This window comes from Fukomys damarensis, unplaced genomic scaffold, assembly GCF_012274545.1.
Source record: "Fukomys damarensis isolate Sample0158 unplaced genomic scaffold, DMR_v1.0_HiC HiC_scaffold_11, whole genome shotgun sequence".
In the NCBI taxonomy this organism is placed as follows: Eukaryota; Metazoa; Chordata; class Mammalia; order Rodentia; family Bathyergidae; genus Fukomys; species Fukomys damarensis.
Genome location: NW_022900923.1, coordinates 39,205,403 through 39,221,483, shown reverse-complemented (window position 1 = coordinate 39,221,483; position 16,081 = coordinate 39,205,403). Strand labels below are relative to the sequence as shown.

Sequence of the window (16,081 nt, the reverse complement as noted above, 5' to 3'; positions counted from 1 at the left end):
CGCCGGCGGGATCCGGTCCGAGCTCAGTCGCAGCCGGCGAGGACGCTGCCCGGCGCGCGCCCAGAAAGCTCTGAAGTCCTCTGCGTGCGTCTTTCCTGGCTCCCTTCTTGCACCTGTGTTTCGGCTGTTACCCGCAGAGCAATGGGTTCTGTGTTGCACTCTGCATGCCTTTCCAGTGTTTTCTTTGTCATAAGCACAGAACTTTTTTTTAGTACACATTTCCTCTATTGATATACTTTAGGGTGTAGTTAGCCCATTAAAAAAAAGCAATCACGGCATTCAGTTGGCTACCTGGGAACAAGGGGAAACCATCGTGATTTTCCTTCTGGTTCCGAGCCAGTCGGAACTCTGAGCTCCAGGCCCCTGGGGTTCGGGGATCAGGGAGGGAGACTCAGGCGGGGCTTAGAGGCTCAAAACTAGAGGAAAGCAGGGCACGATGTCCAGCAGACACCACAGGCCACTGGGAAGCTCTCCCGCTTTTAGGATTAATTGAACTTAGTCTTGCGGTAAAACGAAGTTTGTAACCCTGCCCTTTTAAAAATGTAAAAGTGGTTTCTGAAGCTAAGGGCGTAGCTCATTAGAACGGCACTTGTTCCAGGCTGAGGGTTCCATACCCAGCGAGGCCTTTAACATTAAAATAAAAAGTTTTTAAAAAGGAAGAAACAGGGAGAGAAGAAGAAACTTTATGTACTTAATTTTGTGTCTGAAAACAAGACATGCTTATTATTGGAAAGATGGTAACTCTTCTAATCTTCTAATCATAGTCTGAGTTTTTTTTTCTTGCCTGACTTTCACTTATTAGAAGAGTAAATTTTTTTTCTACAGGTTTCCACAGTGAATGAGACACCATGGTGTCATGTTATTTGAAATTTTGCAACTGAAAAACCCTCTTCTAAGGTAGTTTGACCGATGGTCAGTGCAATCAACTTGTTTCAAGTTGTTCAACTCTTAGATTTTTATGCTTGATTAAAAACTGCGGGGAAATGTTAAGGCTGCGATTGCTAGATTATGAGAAACACTGGATTTAATGAATAATATATGTTGAAATACCCATTTACTGTTTTTGAACTGTAAGACATATAAATGTGTGACACATGTGTGGGTTTGTTATGTAGGAAAAGTAGTACTTAAAATACAAAACCCATCCATGAGATTAAATTACACATATATTGTAGCAGAATAATAACTAGTTGATAAATAGAGCAACTTCCTACTTACCAATAGGTGTAAGTCCGTGCTTTAGAGATTCTCGTATATCCCCAGTATCGGAATTAGAAGACATTCTTAGTAAGATTATAGGCAGTCCTTTGGCTTAAGGCAGAAATCATTGAGCATGAGAAAAAGAGCAGCTTGTCATATTTTGTGACCTTGGGGAGCAAACACAGACTACAGTAACCCGTATTGCCTTAGTGAAAGTTAAGAAAAAGTTAAAAAAAATTCAGAATTCAGAAAGTTACGAGCAAGTCTTTCCCTGGACTCTGTACCCTCTCCAGCATTGGTGACCCGCTGTAAACCATGTAACCAGTTTCATGATGGTTTCTAATCACAGGAATGGAAACGTGCGATAGGCTTTGACTGGTCACATGACCCTGTGCAGGTTGATAAGAGGTCCCTGTTATAAAGTGACAGCAGAGGAGATAAGAACTCTTGGCAGATAATGGCCAAGAAATGATTAACTCAAAAGAGGAGAGGTGCTATGCAGCGCCCAGAGTGGAGAGTTGTAAAACTGAGGGGTCAGAAGATCATGCTGAGGGAATAAAACTCCAAACCAGGTTAAAGCCTCTAACTAAACTGTGGATTGTGACATACCCTCCTGATGTCATTGCTTCTTTCAGGGAGAAGGACAGACAGCTCTTAGACCCCCTGTGAATACGTTTTTGATGATAACATCGGCTGATACTAATCCTTTAATTGATGGCCACAAATACGATCCAGGGTATGAAACACTACAACCTCATGGCTATTTATTTATTCATGTTTGGGTAACTGAGTTTTTTTTTTTTTAATCTTAAAATAGAGTCTCACTATGTTGCCCAGATGGGACTCAAACTTGTGATCCTCCTGCTTTGGTCTCCCAAATGGCTGGAATTACAGGCACGTGCCACCACACGAGGCCTCAACCAGGCCTCAGCTGACTTTCTAAAACCGTGCCTCCTCCTTAGATGAGGAATTATCCTTAGCTTGTTTGTGCACTGATTATTTACTTTCTTTTTCCTAATAAAGTGAAACTTATGCTTTGATATTAATGCTGGCAAAATGATGAATGTGCTGGGCATTTTCCATAATTTTTGTTATTCTTCTTTGCTTAGATCCACAAAGAATTGTTACACATACAATTGAAGAAATTTCGAGTTCTTGGTGAATATTTTTACTGTCCTTCCAAGTAATAAAATCTGGATTCTTAGAGTAATGCATGTCTTTTTCCACACTGTGTGACAGTATGCTTTTGGGAGTAGTGCTGGGCATTGAACCCAGGAGTGCTTTACCATTGGGCCCTTTTTTCTTTTTAAATTTTTTTTCGTTTTTTTAAGATGGGGTTTCATTATGCTTTTCAGGCTGGCCTCAAACTCCTGCTAATCTTTCTGCCTCAGTCTCCCCAAGTGCTGGGATTACAGGCATGCACCACAGTGTCCAACAGTTTTGAACTATATATATATATATGTATGTTTTTTTCTTTTGAGACAGGGTTTCACTATGTAGTTGAGACTGACCTGGAACTCACTATGAACCCCAGGCTGGTCTCAAACTCACATCAATCCTCCTGCCTCGGCCTCCCGAGTGCTGGGATTCCAGGCATGCTCCACCATGCCTGGCTTGAATAATATTAATATTGACACCTCTTTTAAATTAAACAAATGGGTTTGTATGTGTGTAGATCATTGTTAACTCCATCTACAGATATTTATTCTAACAAAATTTCACACGCCATACATAGAATAGATTGCCCAAAATTTTAAATCATGGAATTTGTGATCCTTTTTCTTTTGTTTTTAGCGCTGATGACTGTCACGTTTTTGTTTCCCCTCTTGCCTCGTTCTACTTCAGTTGAAAGGTGGAGCGTTGTGTCTGAACACTAAAGCTCTGTGTGGACAGACCAGCTGGAGGGGAGACAAGCACCCTGCAGCCCTCTCACCTGTGCACCTTTGGGCTGGGCTGCTAGCTCTGAACCCCACTTGCACACAAACTCACCTCGGTGCTGTCTCAAAGTAATTTTATTTTAAAGGATTGGGGATGTAACTCAATGCAAAGACCCTAGGTTCAATCTCCAATACTTAAAGAAGAAAAATCGATGCTGCTTTTCACCAACTAAGATAACTGGTAATCCTGGCTGTTGGCAGAGCTGGGTAATAAACATGCTGATTTTCCCCTTGAGCCGTATGCTCTTGTGTACACACAACCAATGCAATCGACTTTGCATTAAGGCTACATTGGGTATTATTTACTTAGATGGGTTTTCTTTTAAATATATAGTGGGTTTCAAAATACCATTTTTGCCAGGTGTGGTGGTGCATGCCTGTAATGCCAGTACTCGGGAGGCTGAGGCAGGAGGATCGCCGGGAGTTCGAGGCCATGCTGGGCTACATAGTGAGTCTGTGGTCAGCCTGAACTACACAGTGAAACCCTGTCTTGAAAAATGCCATTTCTATTGAGCCTAATTTTCTAATTTGAGATGGAAATGACAAAGGGACTTATATCTCTCTGAGCATATTTTATATATGTTACTACTTTGGAATATGTAGTCTTTGATACACGCCCAAGTGCCAAGTGAGCATTTGTCAGGGCTTCATTGAGTTCAGAGACGAGCATTGGCTGTCAGATCCTCCCAGCGTGGTGGCTGAGGCGCTCATTTCGTTCCACGAGAAACTGTGCAGACTGCAGACTGGGCTGTGTGGTCGTGATGGAGCGTGAGAACGTGAAGTGAAAAGCACGGCGAGAAGACGCAGCAGGTAGGAGGGCAGCCAAGGGCCTGGCAAGCTCGCGAGCTGTTCCTTGGTCTGTCTCCTGCTTGGGGTAGAGGGTGCCTGGCCTCGTTAAACCTTGAGTGTTTTATAAATAAAAATAATGGACTCTTGAATAATATTAATATTGATACCTCTTTTAAATGAAACAAATGGGTTTGTATGTGTGTAGCTTCTTTTGGTAAGAAATAATCTGCGTAGATGTGGTTATGTAACTCTTGTATAGGTTTATATATCTCTACACCAACAGATATCTATAAATCTGTACATATCTATCCATATGAGCACGTAGTATCCACTACCCATGTAGAAGTCATCAAAAGCAATCGTTTATGGCAGGGGATGTAATAGTTGCCTAGCATGTGCAGAGCCCTGGGTTCAGTTTCCAGCACTGAAAAAAAAAAAAAGGAAAAATATCTAGTATTTCTGTGTGACTTCAGATCTATGCAAGGGACACAGCCTTCTGAACGGGATTTCAGAAGGCAGATGCCATGTGTGAGTAGGATCCCAGCCCTGTCTGAGTCTCAGGTACAACTGTACCCTAAAGAAGTACCTTAGATTCATGAAACTTAGTGGCATCAGAAAGGGATTTGCTTGCTTCCGTTTCTTTTGTATATGTTAACAAAACACGTAATAGCACAAATGTTGGAATTAATGCTATGTTATCTGCCTCTGATTAGCTGCAGTTATTTTGGGAAATGTACAAAAAAAGAAAAATAGTCGAGGAACAAACTCCCTCCTAGGTTGCCCAATAACTCCTGCCAGAACCTTTAAAAAATATGCTTTGTTGTTTGTCAGTCTCTTACTCAGTTCCCTTTAAACCTTACTGGTATGCTGAGGAAATATTATATTAATCAGTTACTTTGCTCTTTTGAAGCTTATCTACCCAGGCTAATTTAATAGAAGTGAGTAGTCAGTGGTTGTGAGAAAGGAACATGTTTTTCTGAAAGAGAGATGAGAGTAACATTCACATGTGGTTCAAATAACAGGTGTTTGGGACTCAAGCCTCGGCCACAGTGAACAAGTTACTTAGCTCCCAGCCACAGAAAGCAAATTATGCCATGTAGGTCCACTAATTCATTTTCTCTCTCAAGGTGTGTTTTGATCACTTCCTTTTGGCAGGTGCAAGCATTTTCCATGGCAGCATCCTGGTTTAAACTCCTTCCCTAGCCCATGGAACCCATGAGGTACCACCATGGAGAACGCTCCTAGTGACTCATATGTACAAGAATACACGTTTATAATGATAAAACACTATTTGCTAACTGATTGCAGAAGAGATTTGTAAATGATTGACAGATAACTAATGACTCCAAGGCATCTTTGCCAAAATCCAAAAGGTATTCAACAATGTCATCTGAACCCATATTGCATGATAATGTTAAGGTTCAGTTAATGAGTTACAGTCGCTGTAACTTCTCGAATACAAGCTTCCAAGGCATTGTGACTTAGGTGCTAGGAGCTGAGACTCTCGCCAGATTGGATCTATGGTGAACATCTTACATGAACATGCCAGAAAGTCCCTTTAAGTACGTTTGTAATCTAGGCTAAGAACCAGCACCTGAATATCACTCGTCACTCAAATGGATAGATCGCACCGGTACTGGTGAGATTGTCCAGAAGGCTTAGAAATGCTGAGCCAGTCTGTCCATGCCAAGTCGTTGCTTAATGGTGCAGTTTTGCTTGTACCCTTCACTAGAAATGTTATTGTCTCCGGTTTTATAAAGGACCTGGGCTAGGGCTGGTACTCATCTTTTTAACCAGCTTCTTAATGACCCTCTGCCCTGCCCAGTTATGTGTGATGGTGGATTTTAGAGAGGAGGAAATTAAGATTTCTGCTTGTTCTTTTCAGTAGTGGTGGGAAATGTGGCACATGGCTGGAAAGATAAGTGACTTTTATGCAGCACTGTGGTGGCCAGGTAAATATTACCTACTTTTTGTAGCACTAATAATTAAACAGAGCCTTACTCAAGATTTTGGCAGTGGAAATGTTTAAAACTGTATTCTCTGCTAGGTTTGTGCTGAGTTCCCCATGACTATCATGCTGTATGATCTATGTCTGATGGCTTATAATTCATAAAGAGAAAAAAATGATATAAACTCAGTGCTGCTTTGCTTCCGTTGAAGGCTTTTAAAAACATTTAAGCAAATCGCTAAAGGCTCAAAATGTTTTAAAAAGGGAATGGCCAAGTATCCAAAGTGATTTCCCTAAGAATCATATCTTTTTTTAATCATATCTTTATTGTTGAAATACAGAATCACAAAATAGATCTCAGACATTCCTACTTCATGAAGCTGAATGCTATACAAGAAGTGATAAGAACTATAGTGAATATGAAAATTTAGCAAGATTTATTACAGTCAAAGATATTACTCGGCATTTTTCCCCCTTCAAAATTCTCTCCTTCACTTCAAACACACTTGCTAAATTGTTCTTACCACTTTCTGATTCAGTGCAGTCCTCTGAGCTTTCTTTCATGTGTGTCTTTTTTTGAGACAGGGTCTCACTGTGCAGTTGAGATTGGCCTGGAACTCACCGCGTAGCCTGGATTGGTCTCGAACTCACAGTGATCCTCCTGCCTCCGCCTCCCGAGTACTGGGATTACCACCACCCCAGGCTTTCCTGAGTGTCCTTAGGAAATGTAGTCAAGACTGCAGTGAGCACCGTCCAAAGGAAAGGCAGGCTTGTACAAACATCATGGTGTGTCCTCGTCCACTGAATCTGGCGCTGTGATTTCCTGGCTCTTCCCCAAAGTCAAAATGACCATGAAAGAGAAACATTTTGAATTGATTCAGGGTATCAAAGCAGTCACGACAGTGCAACTAAAGACACTCATGAAAGAGGATTCACAGGAGTGCTTCACAAAGTGGCCAGAGTGATGGGGTCAGCGCGTTCGAATCGACAGAGAATATTTTGAGGGAGATTAATGGAAATGTGTCTTTTACTGTAAGTTTAAAAAAATTTAAACACACCTAACATCTGGCAGAGCATGTAAATAAAACAGTCATCCAAATATTAAATATTTTTTAGACTGAAATACTGTGTATGGCTACATTTTAAGTGGAGCTTTGTAACTCAATTGTGATTTGCATTTCTGATTTTTAATAGGCTTTAAAAAAAAAACTTCTTAGTCCTTTGTGAAGTGAGAAAATGTTTAATAAAAGTGAAAAGCAGAATTTTTAATATTTGTTATTGGAGTAGTTTCTTAATGCATGAATCTGAATTTAGGCAAAACCCTCAATCTACTGACTGAAGGCATAATATAAAGGCATAAATTAATGTGTTACGTATTCCAGTTTATTAAAGAAAGAATAAAACGATAAAAAAAAGAAGAAAGGTAGGTGCCACTATGCTGGCAGAAAGGATTAATTTTATTATTTATTTATTGTTTTGTTTTTTGGTGTTTTTTTTTTTGGTGCGGGTGATCAAACTTGGGCCCTTGTGCTTGCGAGGCAGGCACTGGAACCACTGAGCTAAATCACCAGCAGAAAGGATTAATTTTAAAAGACACGGTGGACACAGAAAATTCTCTTTATACTACCTATATAAAAGAGCAAAGCTGAAGAGTTTCAAAGAGATAGGTTCACTTTTTACCTGTTATTTTTGTTTCTATGGGGCTAAAAGTTATCCTCTCAAGTGCTATATATTTGATATTGAATATTTACATTCTAGATTTTCCCAGCCCTTTTGCTTGTCTCAGAAGTGCACAAGCTGTCCGATTTTCCTATATTCACCTAACAATTCAGAGAAGAGAAGAATTGAATTTATGGGTAAATCAATAATTTGGAAGTGTAAAATTTCTACTACATATTCTTTTTTCATTAGTTTCCACATCAAAAAATTTAATTGTGGAGGATGGAGGTACAGCTTATTGGCAGAGCATGTGTTTAGCTTGGTTGGGGCCCTGTGCTCAATTCCCAGCACCAGAAACACAAAGCAAAAAACAACTTAACTGTGCATGTTTAAATTTAGTGCATTTTTGCATTTTGTATTATCTGAAAATTTTACTTATTTTAATAATTAGAATATATTAGATTTAGAACAGCTCTGTTAGATGTATGATTTTTTTTTCAGTAGTGAGAATCAAACTCCAGACCTTACACTTGCCAGGCAGGCACAGCACAGCTGAGCTACATCTCTGGCCCAGGTATATGGTTTTTGACTAATTTCTCATCCTATTTTTACATTTATAAACTCATGTATTATTTCTACATTTATTTAGCATGTGTTCATATCTGCTAAGTGCTTTGCATATGTTCTCTTATTTAATCCTCAAAATAACTTTTATTTACTTCTTCTTTACATAAGACAGAAAATGCACTCAGAAGTTTGAAATTGCCATACACGGTGGCGCATTTATTCCCACCACTCAGTAGGCTGAGGCAGGAAGATCAGCACGAGTTGGAGGCTAGCCTGAACTATATAATGAGGTCCTGTCTCAAAAAACACAAAAAGAAACTTTAAATAATTTGATCAGTCTGCACAGTGTTTGATAGATTCAAATCTATGTTTTACTTTCAAGATATTGCGTGGCGGGCGCAGTGCCACTGAGCGAAGCCCCTGGCCCGCCCCTCTGTGTTCCGATGGCTCCTTTGCCCCTTCCCTTCTTCACCGAGAGGTGAGCTCCTCACCTGTCTGTCCCCACCACCAGCTAAGTGGCCCACGCTGTGTAGACACCCAGCAAGAGGTTGACCTTAATTAGTTTTGCTTGTTTGTTTGTTTTTGTTTGTGTTTGTTGTGTCACCAGGGATCGAACTCGGGTCCTTGCGCTTGCGAGGCAAAGCAGTGGAACCACTGAGCTAAATCCCCCGTCCCCAGTGAGTGTTCGGATGAGGGACAGAAGAGAGGGCGGGTCTGAGAGGAAAGTTCTTTGAGACAGCAGGGAGAACAAAGACAAGGACCATGGGGAATGGGATTCGATCGTTAAGGAAACTGAAGGTGAAAAGGGAAGGATGTGTAAAGAGAACAGAAGCCATGAAACTGGCCGGGGGCTCCGTGTATGCTGGGGAGCTGATCGCTTGGGGACGCCGCCGGAGAGAAGGGGCACATCTGGACTGGGAGGGTGCAGGTCCCGCCTCTCAACGGGGCGCTTGATAGCTACCTTCTGATACAGCTTGTCTCATTTAATCATGGATGGTGGTAATTTTCCCATGAAGGAACTAGACTTTCAGCCCACCCCACTTTTTCTAAGTACTGGGGTTTGAATCCAGGGTCTTCACACTGAGCCGTATCCCCAGCCCTTTTAAAACAAATTTTTTTTAAAAAAAATTTTAAGACAGGTTCTTACTGAACAGCTAAGTTGCCCAGGCTGAGCTTGAACTTGTGATCCTCCCGCCTCAGCCTACCAGAGTGCTGAGATCACAGGAATTCACCACCATGCCCAGCCCCTCAGAATTATTTCTTTTTTTTTAGACAGGGCCTCACTATGTAGTTGAGACTGACCTGGAACTCACTATGTAGCCCAGGCTGGTCTCAAACTCACAGCGATCCTCCTGCCTCAGCCTCCCGAGTGCTGAGATTACAGGTGTGCGCCATCACACCCGGCCCCTCAGATTTATTTCAAGGGTGAAAAACCTGAAGGTTTGGGAAGTCAAATTATCAGCCCCAGGCCAATCCGCTGGTGAAGAATGGAGCTGCTAGTGAGGGCTCCAGAGTCAGAGCCCAGGCACACAGCTGATTTCCTTTTTTTCTTTGTGGAGCTTGGACCAGACTGAGCTTCAGTGCTTGTCACATAAGGTCAAGTACGCCCATCAGCTCCGGTGGTAAATTGCATAGCCAGCCCGGCTCTCCATGTTTCTTTTGTAATACTTTGGCCGACAGTTATTGATATTCTTCCAGAGCTACCCTGTGATCTATCAGAACACAAAGTCTTGCAGTGGATACCAAATCCAGAAGGTCAGAATGTCCTCAGAGAGGTGGCAGCGGGTCTGTGTGCCCCGCCCAAGGCATGCGGTGGTCCTGACCTTTTCCCTGCAGTCGTGAGCCTCGGGCTCTCCAGAGTCACATCTGCCACCACTGAACAGAGAGCTGACGCTGAGTGGTCATGGAGGACAAGAGATGGGTTCTGCTGTAACAACTGGTGGAAATACGGCACAGGCAGTCAGGGGAGCAGCCTGGCTACTCTGTGATCCTGGCTACTCGGGAGGCTGACGCAGGAGGCTCATAAGTTTGAGCTCATCCTGGGCAACTTAGTGAGAATCTATCTCCAAGCAAAAAAAAAAATATTTTTTTTTTAAAAGGCTGGAGATGTAGCTCAGGGGTAGAACTCTTGCCTAGCACTGAGAGGTTCTGGGTTTCAAACCCCAGTAGTGCAAAAGAAAAAAAAAAAAAAAAAGAAAAGAATAAAGGGACAAGAGACTGACAAGGCGAGAGCACAAAACCAAAACTTGTTGTATCTCAGCCAGGCGCCACGGGCCGTACTTGGAACTTCAGAACCCAGAGGGCATCATGAGTTCGAGGCTGGCCTGGGCTACAGAGCCAACTTCATACCAGCATGAAATACACAGCGAGACCCTGCTTCAAACAGTTAACAAAATCAGCAGCAAAATGTGTTGTATCTCTAAGCAGCAGTTGTGAATCCTGACACCGTCCGCAGCCAAGAAGCTGACACCCTTGAGAACATGTCATCGTCAACCCGCACCTCCATCGTCCTCATCCTCTTCACCATCAGCATCACCCTTGTTTGAGGCCGGTCTTACGGCGCGGCTGGAGCCAGCCGCGAATTTACAGTCAGCCTCCCCGCGGGCTGAGAGTGTCAGCGTGCAGCACCACGTGCAGCTTGAGGGTATATTTTTTAAAAATCTCAATGTATGAGCTTCAAGCAAACAAACCAAGGTTGAGAGCGCCAGGAGCAGACAGACTGCTTTAAAAATAAAGATGAGAGGGGCTCGGGCACACGTGCCGATGCCCTGGGCTCAATCCCCAGGGCACAGAAAATTGCAAGATAAAGTGAGGATGAGAGCTTTTTGGCCGAGGACGTGCATGCTTCCTAACTGTGGTTCTAGGGAAGTGTTCCTGGTGTGGGGATCACAGCTCATGAGTGACTCCATCTTTCCGTTGGGCCGGACCTGCAGCTGTTGATTCTGGTATGATGGGACTTTAAATTCCTGCCCAGGGGCTGGAAGGGGTTTGGTAAGCGCTTTGCCTCAGAGTTAGCTCATTAAAAACTTCTCGATTGTGGTGCGCACAACTGAAACCCCGGCACTCTGGGAGGCAGAGGCAGGAAAATCACAAGTTCCAACCCAGCCTGGGCAACTGGTTTAGCAAGACTTTGTCTCAAAATAAAAGACTGTAAAGCTAGGCGTGGTGGTGCACACCTGTAATCCCAGCACCCGGGAGGCTGAGGCAGGAGGATTGTTGTGAGTTCGAGACCAACCTGGGCTGCATAGTGAGTTCCAAGTCAGTCTCCACTACATAGTGAGACCCTGTCTCAAAAAAAAAAAAAAAAATTAAAATTGGCTGCAGGTGTAGCTCAGTATGAAGGCCCTGGGTTCAATCCCTAGTAACACCCTCCAACCGCCCCACTGCCAAAGTCATTCAGTCCCAGGGCCAGGGATGTAGCCCAGTGGGGCTGCACCTGCCTTAAAACACAGGGTCCTGAGTTTGATCCCCGGTACCAGAAAACAAAGGGGTTAGTTATGTCTGTCTGCAGTCAACAACTGTGCCAGAAACTTGAGGTACCAGTTCATGGGAGTCAAGGATCTGAACAATTGACATTGATTTTTCTTGATAATGCCCAAGATAAGCTCCATACTTTATGCTGAGGGGTGGATTTGGGATTTGCTTTCTACTTTTGCTCTCTGATGAACACGAGGCATTTAGCAAAGTGTTTAAAATGCCTGTATTCAAGTCCATCTTTGGAGAAAGACCACAGTTTTATACTTGGCACTAAATATTTGACTATCAAAGTTTGCTGAGGGAATATTAAAAATCAGCTTTTATATAAGTAAAGGGTTAGGCTATCCTTACTATTAAAACAATAGATTAAAACATATTTTTGAGTCCATCATTAAGCAGCTCCTGTTCTCTGACACTGTCTCTCCAGGTTTATCTTTAGATCTTTTTCCCTCTTAAAGAAATGCTTGGCTGGGTATGGCAGGTCACGTCTGGAATCCCAACACTAGGGAGGCTGAGGCAGGAGGGTCACTGTGAGTTTTAGGCCAGCTTCGGCTAAATAGTGAGTTCAAGTCCAGCCTGAACTGAACTACATATCGAGACCCTGTCTAAAAAAAAAAAAATTGTTTGTAGTTAGATTTGGATAAGCTTTGAGCAAGAGAAAACAGTGACCTGACAAGCTTTGTAAGAAGGGCAGTGTACCCTCTCACACCAGGTGCCGCGGTTAGTCTTTGAATCACTTTGGACCAAAAGAAGACTCCAGGACAAAATGGTTCTAATTTTCCATCTTTCCAACTCTCCCAATAAAGTCTGGCAGGTTCCTCCTACGGTATTAATGAGCACAAGTCACATGCCTGTCCCTAGATGAGACACCAAGGAAGGAGAGGATGGCCATGGGCAGTTAAAATATTCAGGGTTTACTCCAGAGCAGAACCCACCATAGGGTCACTTCTTCATGGAGGGAAACTGAGGCTTCTGTTGGCAAGGAGAGGGGAAAGGAGGGGTTGGGGTCAGAGGTCAATACCGTGTACTACGTCCCTTGAATATTGTTCCCTCTACAACAGCCGTGTCGTTTCAGCAATCTTTAATTTCCTGTAAGTAGACAAGGCAGAGTTTGCAAAGATAGAATGGCACTGTCGGCCTGTGGATGGCTGAATAATCAGATGCAGAAAGGAGACCCACAAATAAGGAGGGGACAGAGTCGGGTGCTCAGTGGTCAGCGAGGCAGGGTATCTGGAGGCCACACTTATCCACAAAGCACAAGCCGCCATGTCCTACCTGGCCCGACTGCAGCAAGGGGTTTGAGAGCCCCGGAGCCAGGCAGAAGCTCAGAAACCTTGTGTATCCCCAGGGATTTTATACCAGCAAGGCAGAGCTGTAACAGCTGGGACCAATCCGGGTCGTGCTCGTCAGGAAGCACAGGCACAGTGCAGAAAAAATGTGAAATGGGGCTCAGAGCAGCCACGGGGGCGGGGGGCTGACAGCACAGGGCCAAAATGTATGTGGTACTTTTATGTATATTTTTGTCTCATTTGACTATTCCTGTCCCATACTCTAGCTCATCAGTAACAGCAGCAAACATTTCTAGGTAGCAGACATTGTTTTACACACTTTATATTAGTTGAAGTATTTGTCCGACAACCCTGGAAGGGAAGTACTATTATTAGCACACCCACTTTAAGGGTGGAGAACGGAGACCCAGCGAGCCAGGTTAACTTGGAGAAGGTGGAAGAGATTGTAAGTGGCAGAAACTGAGATTCCATTTGTCTCACTTTAAAAAGTTTTTGTTTTGGTTTCTTCTCTGCACTGCTGGGAGTGGAATCCATGGTCTCTACCACTGAGCTGCATCCTGGGTCCCGTGACTCCACTGTTGCTGCCTCCACCTCCACCAGCAGCATCATCATTTTTGCAGTACTGAAGGGAGTTTGAACCCAGCCTGTGCACTGAGCTGTGTTTCCAGCCCTTTTTGTTTTTTTATTTTGAGACAGGGTCTCACTAAGTTGCCCTGTTTCCTGGGCTGGATTTGAACATGTGATCCTCCTGATTCAGACTCCAGGGTGTTGAGAATGCAAGTGTGTGCAACTGTGCTGGGCTGGTTCTATTATTTTTATACCTGGCCACTGTGCCCCACTGTCTATTTTAGGAGGCCGGACCCTGCCAAAGACGCCAGCTTGATAAATTTTTGTTATGTCAAGCGGCTTCTCTCAACCTTAATAAAGGATGTTATAATAAATGAAGATGTAAAACAATTTGCAAACCATTTTATTTTGTCTTGTTTGTGGTGTGGGGATTGAACCCAGGGCCTCCTCCTGAATGCTGAGCAAATGCTCTACTTTTGAGCTATACCCTCAGACTTGACTGTTATTTTTTTACTACTTTCTATGTTTTTAAGGAGGAGAGGTTTATTTTGGCTAACAGCCCATAGTTGATGGGAAACAAAGCACAGCAGAGGAAAAACAGTCCATGGCAGGATAGGCAGGAAGCAGTAGCAGTGGGCCTCTCTTGCACTTTCTATTCCATCCAGGCTACAAGGCTGTAGGTTGGCACCACCTACATCCGGGGCGGGTCTTCTGGCTTCAGTAAACCCATCAGCTACACTGCTTTTGGTGCTAGGAATTGAATCCAGGACTTCACCCAGAGCACATCCCTGGGCCTACTTTTAGTCTTTATTTTGATACTTGATCTCACTGAGTCGCCCAAAGTAGTCCTCTTCTCTCAGCCTCACAAAGCGTCGGGATTACAGGTCTGTGGCACCAGGCCTGGCTGACAGATTTACTTTTAAAAATTAAACTGTGGTTAGGCATGATGGTGTATGCTTGTAATCCCGGCATTCAGGAGGCTGAGGCCAGAGCATCACGAGTTTGAGGTCAGCCTGGACTGTGCAAGTAGACTCTGTCTCGTAAAATGAAGAGCAAAAAGGTGTAAGTCAGATTTAGCAAAGTTAAGCCACTGCATTGGCAATTCACTGCAAATTTGTATTCTTTGTTTTGTTTTGTAAGATGAAAAACCCTTCTGCAGGCCCGACGTCCACTCCAATCTCCAATTGGTTTTTCTTGAAGTTTGTGAGATTGGATATCAGGTCCTCTTTCTCTTATTCAGTTTTCATCCTTCTCCAACTCTTTTCTATTCACTCGTTCACTCACACAAACACTGAATAAGTTTCCTACAATTGGTTTCCATAAATCTGAGCCACTGAGCGACAAAAGCAGTCTGCATTCTCATGTTACTTCTTTGCTCCCAAGTCCGGACACCAGCGCAGCGGGACTCTGATCCGGAGAGAGCGTCACTGCTCCAGTGCAGCCAACTGAGCTTATAGCTGAAGAAGCAGAGAGGTATAGGGACTCACCACAGAGCAACGTGAAGTGCAGAGCTAGGAGTGGAGCTCACAGTGCTGGTTCCTGGGCTGCTATTCACTCTCTACCTGGTTAGATGAGTATCTGCTTTGTACCAGGCACTGTGCTAGGCACCGGAGGATCAGAGACAAAATGGTTTTTCAGAGAAAGCTGAAGACTTCCCTTCCTAGGAAAAATAGGAAGCCAGAGGGCTCACTGCAGGGCAATGTTTCAAGGATGAATTCAAGGGACTGAGGCCAGGCCCAGGCTGGGAGTGAGCAGGTGACACAGGACCTGAGGCTCGTGTGGTGGGAGGAACTAGGAAACAGCCCAGGGAGGAATGGCGTCTTCCTGATTCCCCAGGGAGCAGACGAGTTGTAATAAAATAGTGGTGATGTAGTAGGCAATGTACAGTCAACTTCCAAATGAAGTGAATACCAGCCGTTGCTGCTGGAATTCAGAAGAAGGAACACATGGATAAATTTGAAAAATGGCTGAGACTGGTGGTGTCAGCCCATGGCAGGGTGCTTGCCTGGCCATTCAAGGCCTTGGATTGGATCCCAGCACTGAAAAAGAAAAGGAAAGAAAAGGAAACGAAACGAAACAAAACAAAGCCAAAACCTCCCAAACAAGGAACACGACCAGAAGCAGGCCAGACAGGTGCAGGTGCAGAGAGTGCGGGAAGGAGAGATTACGAGGGACCTGATTATGAGGGGAAAAAGCCAGAGACGCTTGCTGTAGCAGAATAAAGTACAATCCTAAAAAGAAAAGTTTTTAATTTGTAAAAATGAATAATCAGTTTGCTGATAGGTATTTACTCATTGATATTATTATTTGTGTGTGTGCGGGATTGAACCCAGGAGGCGTTTGCTCTGAAATACATGCCCATCCCTTTTCATTTTGTATTTTGAGGCAGAATCTCACTAAGTTGCCCAGGCTGGACTTGAGCTTGCACCTTCCTGCCTCAGGCTCCTGGTACCCCTCATTTATATTTAGTGAGCATTTATCTTGTGCCTGGTGTTGTGCAAGGTGCTGGAAACAGAATGGAAATCGAAATGCATCCACCCTGCAGACATCTTCACGAGCACTGTGGTGGCTGCAGCCTCGCTACAAACACCAGCAGTGGGCAGGTGATTATATCCTCTCTACCTTACTCACTGCATTCATGATTAGAG

The 16,081-nt window shown here is 43.7% G+C and overlaps 1 protein-coding gene across 3 annotated transcripts in view; it reads right to left on the bottom strand.

The window, feature by feature from the left end:
* The window catches only part of Nr5a2 (nuclear receptor subfamily 5 group A member 2), a 136,294-nt gene extending 134,736 nt beyond the window's left edge, over window positions 1-1,558 (bottom strand). Inside the window, exons 1-2 of one of the 3 annotated variants that reach the window (XM_010635386.1) lie at window positions 1,458-1,558; window positions 1,219-1,367 (exon numbers count right to left, since the gene is read on the bottom strand). In XM_010635386.1, the coding sequence (XP_010633688.1) occupies window positions 1,219-1,282 (64 nt within the window). In that variant the 5' untranslated portion in view covers window positions 1,283-1,367; window positions 1,458-1,558. The other 2 variants (XM_010635387.1, XM_010635385.1) reach the window with 2 other exon arrangements.
* Window positions 1,559-16,081: the final 14,523 nt, after the last annotated feature.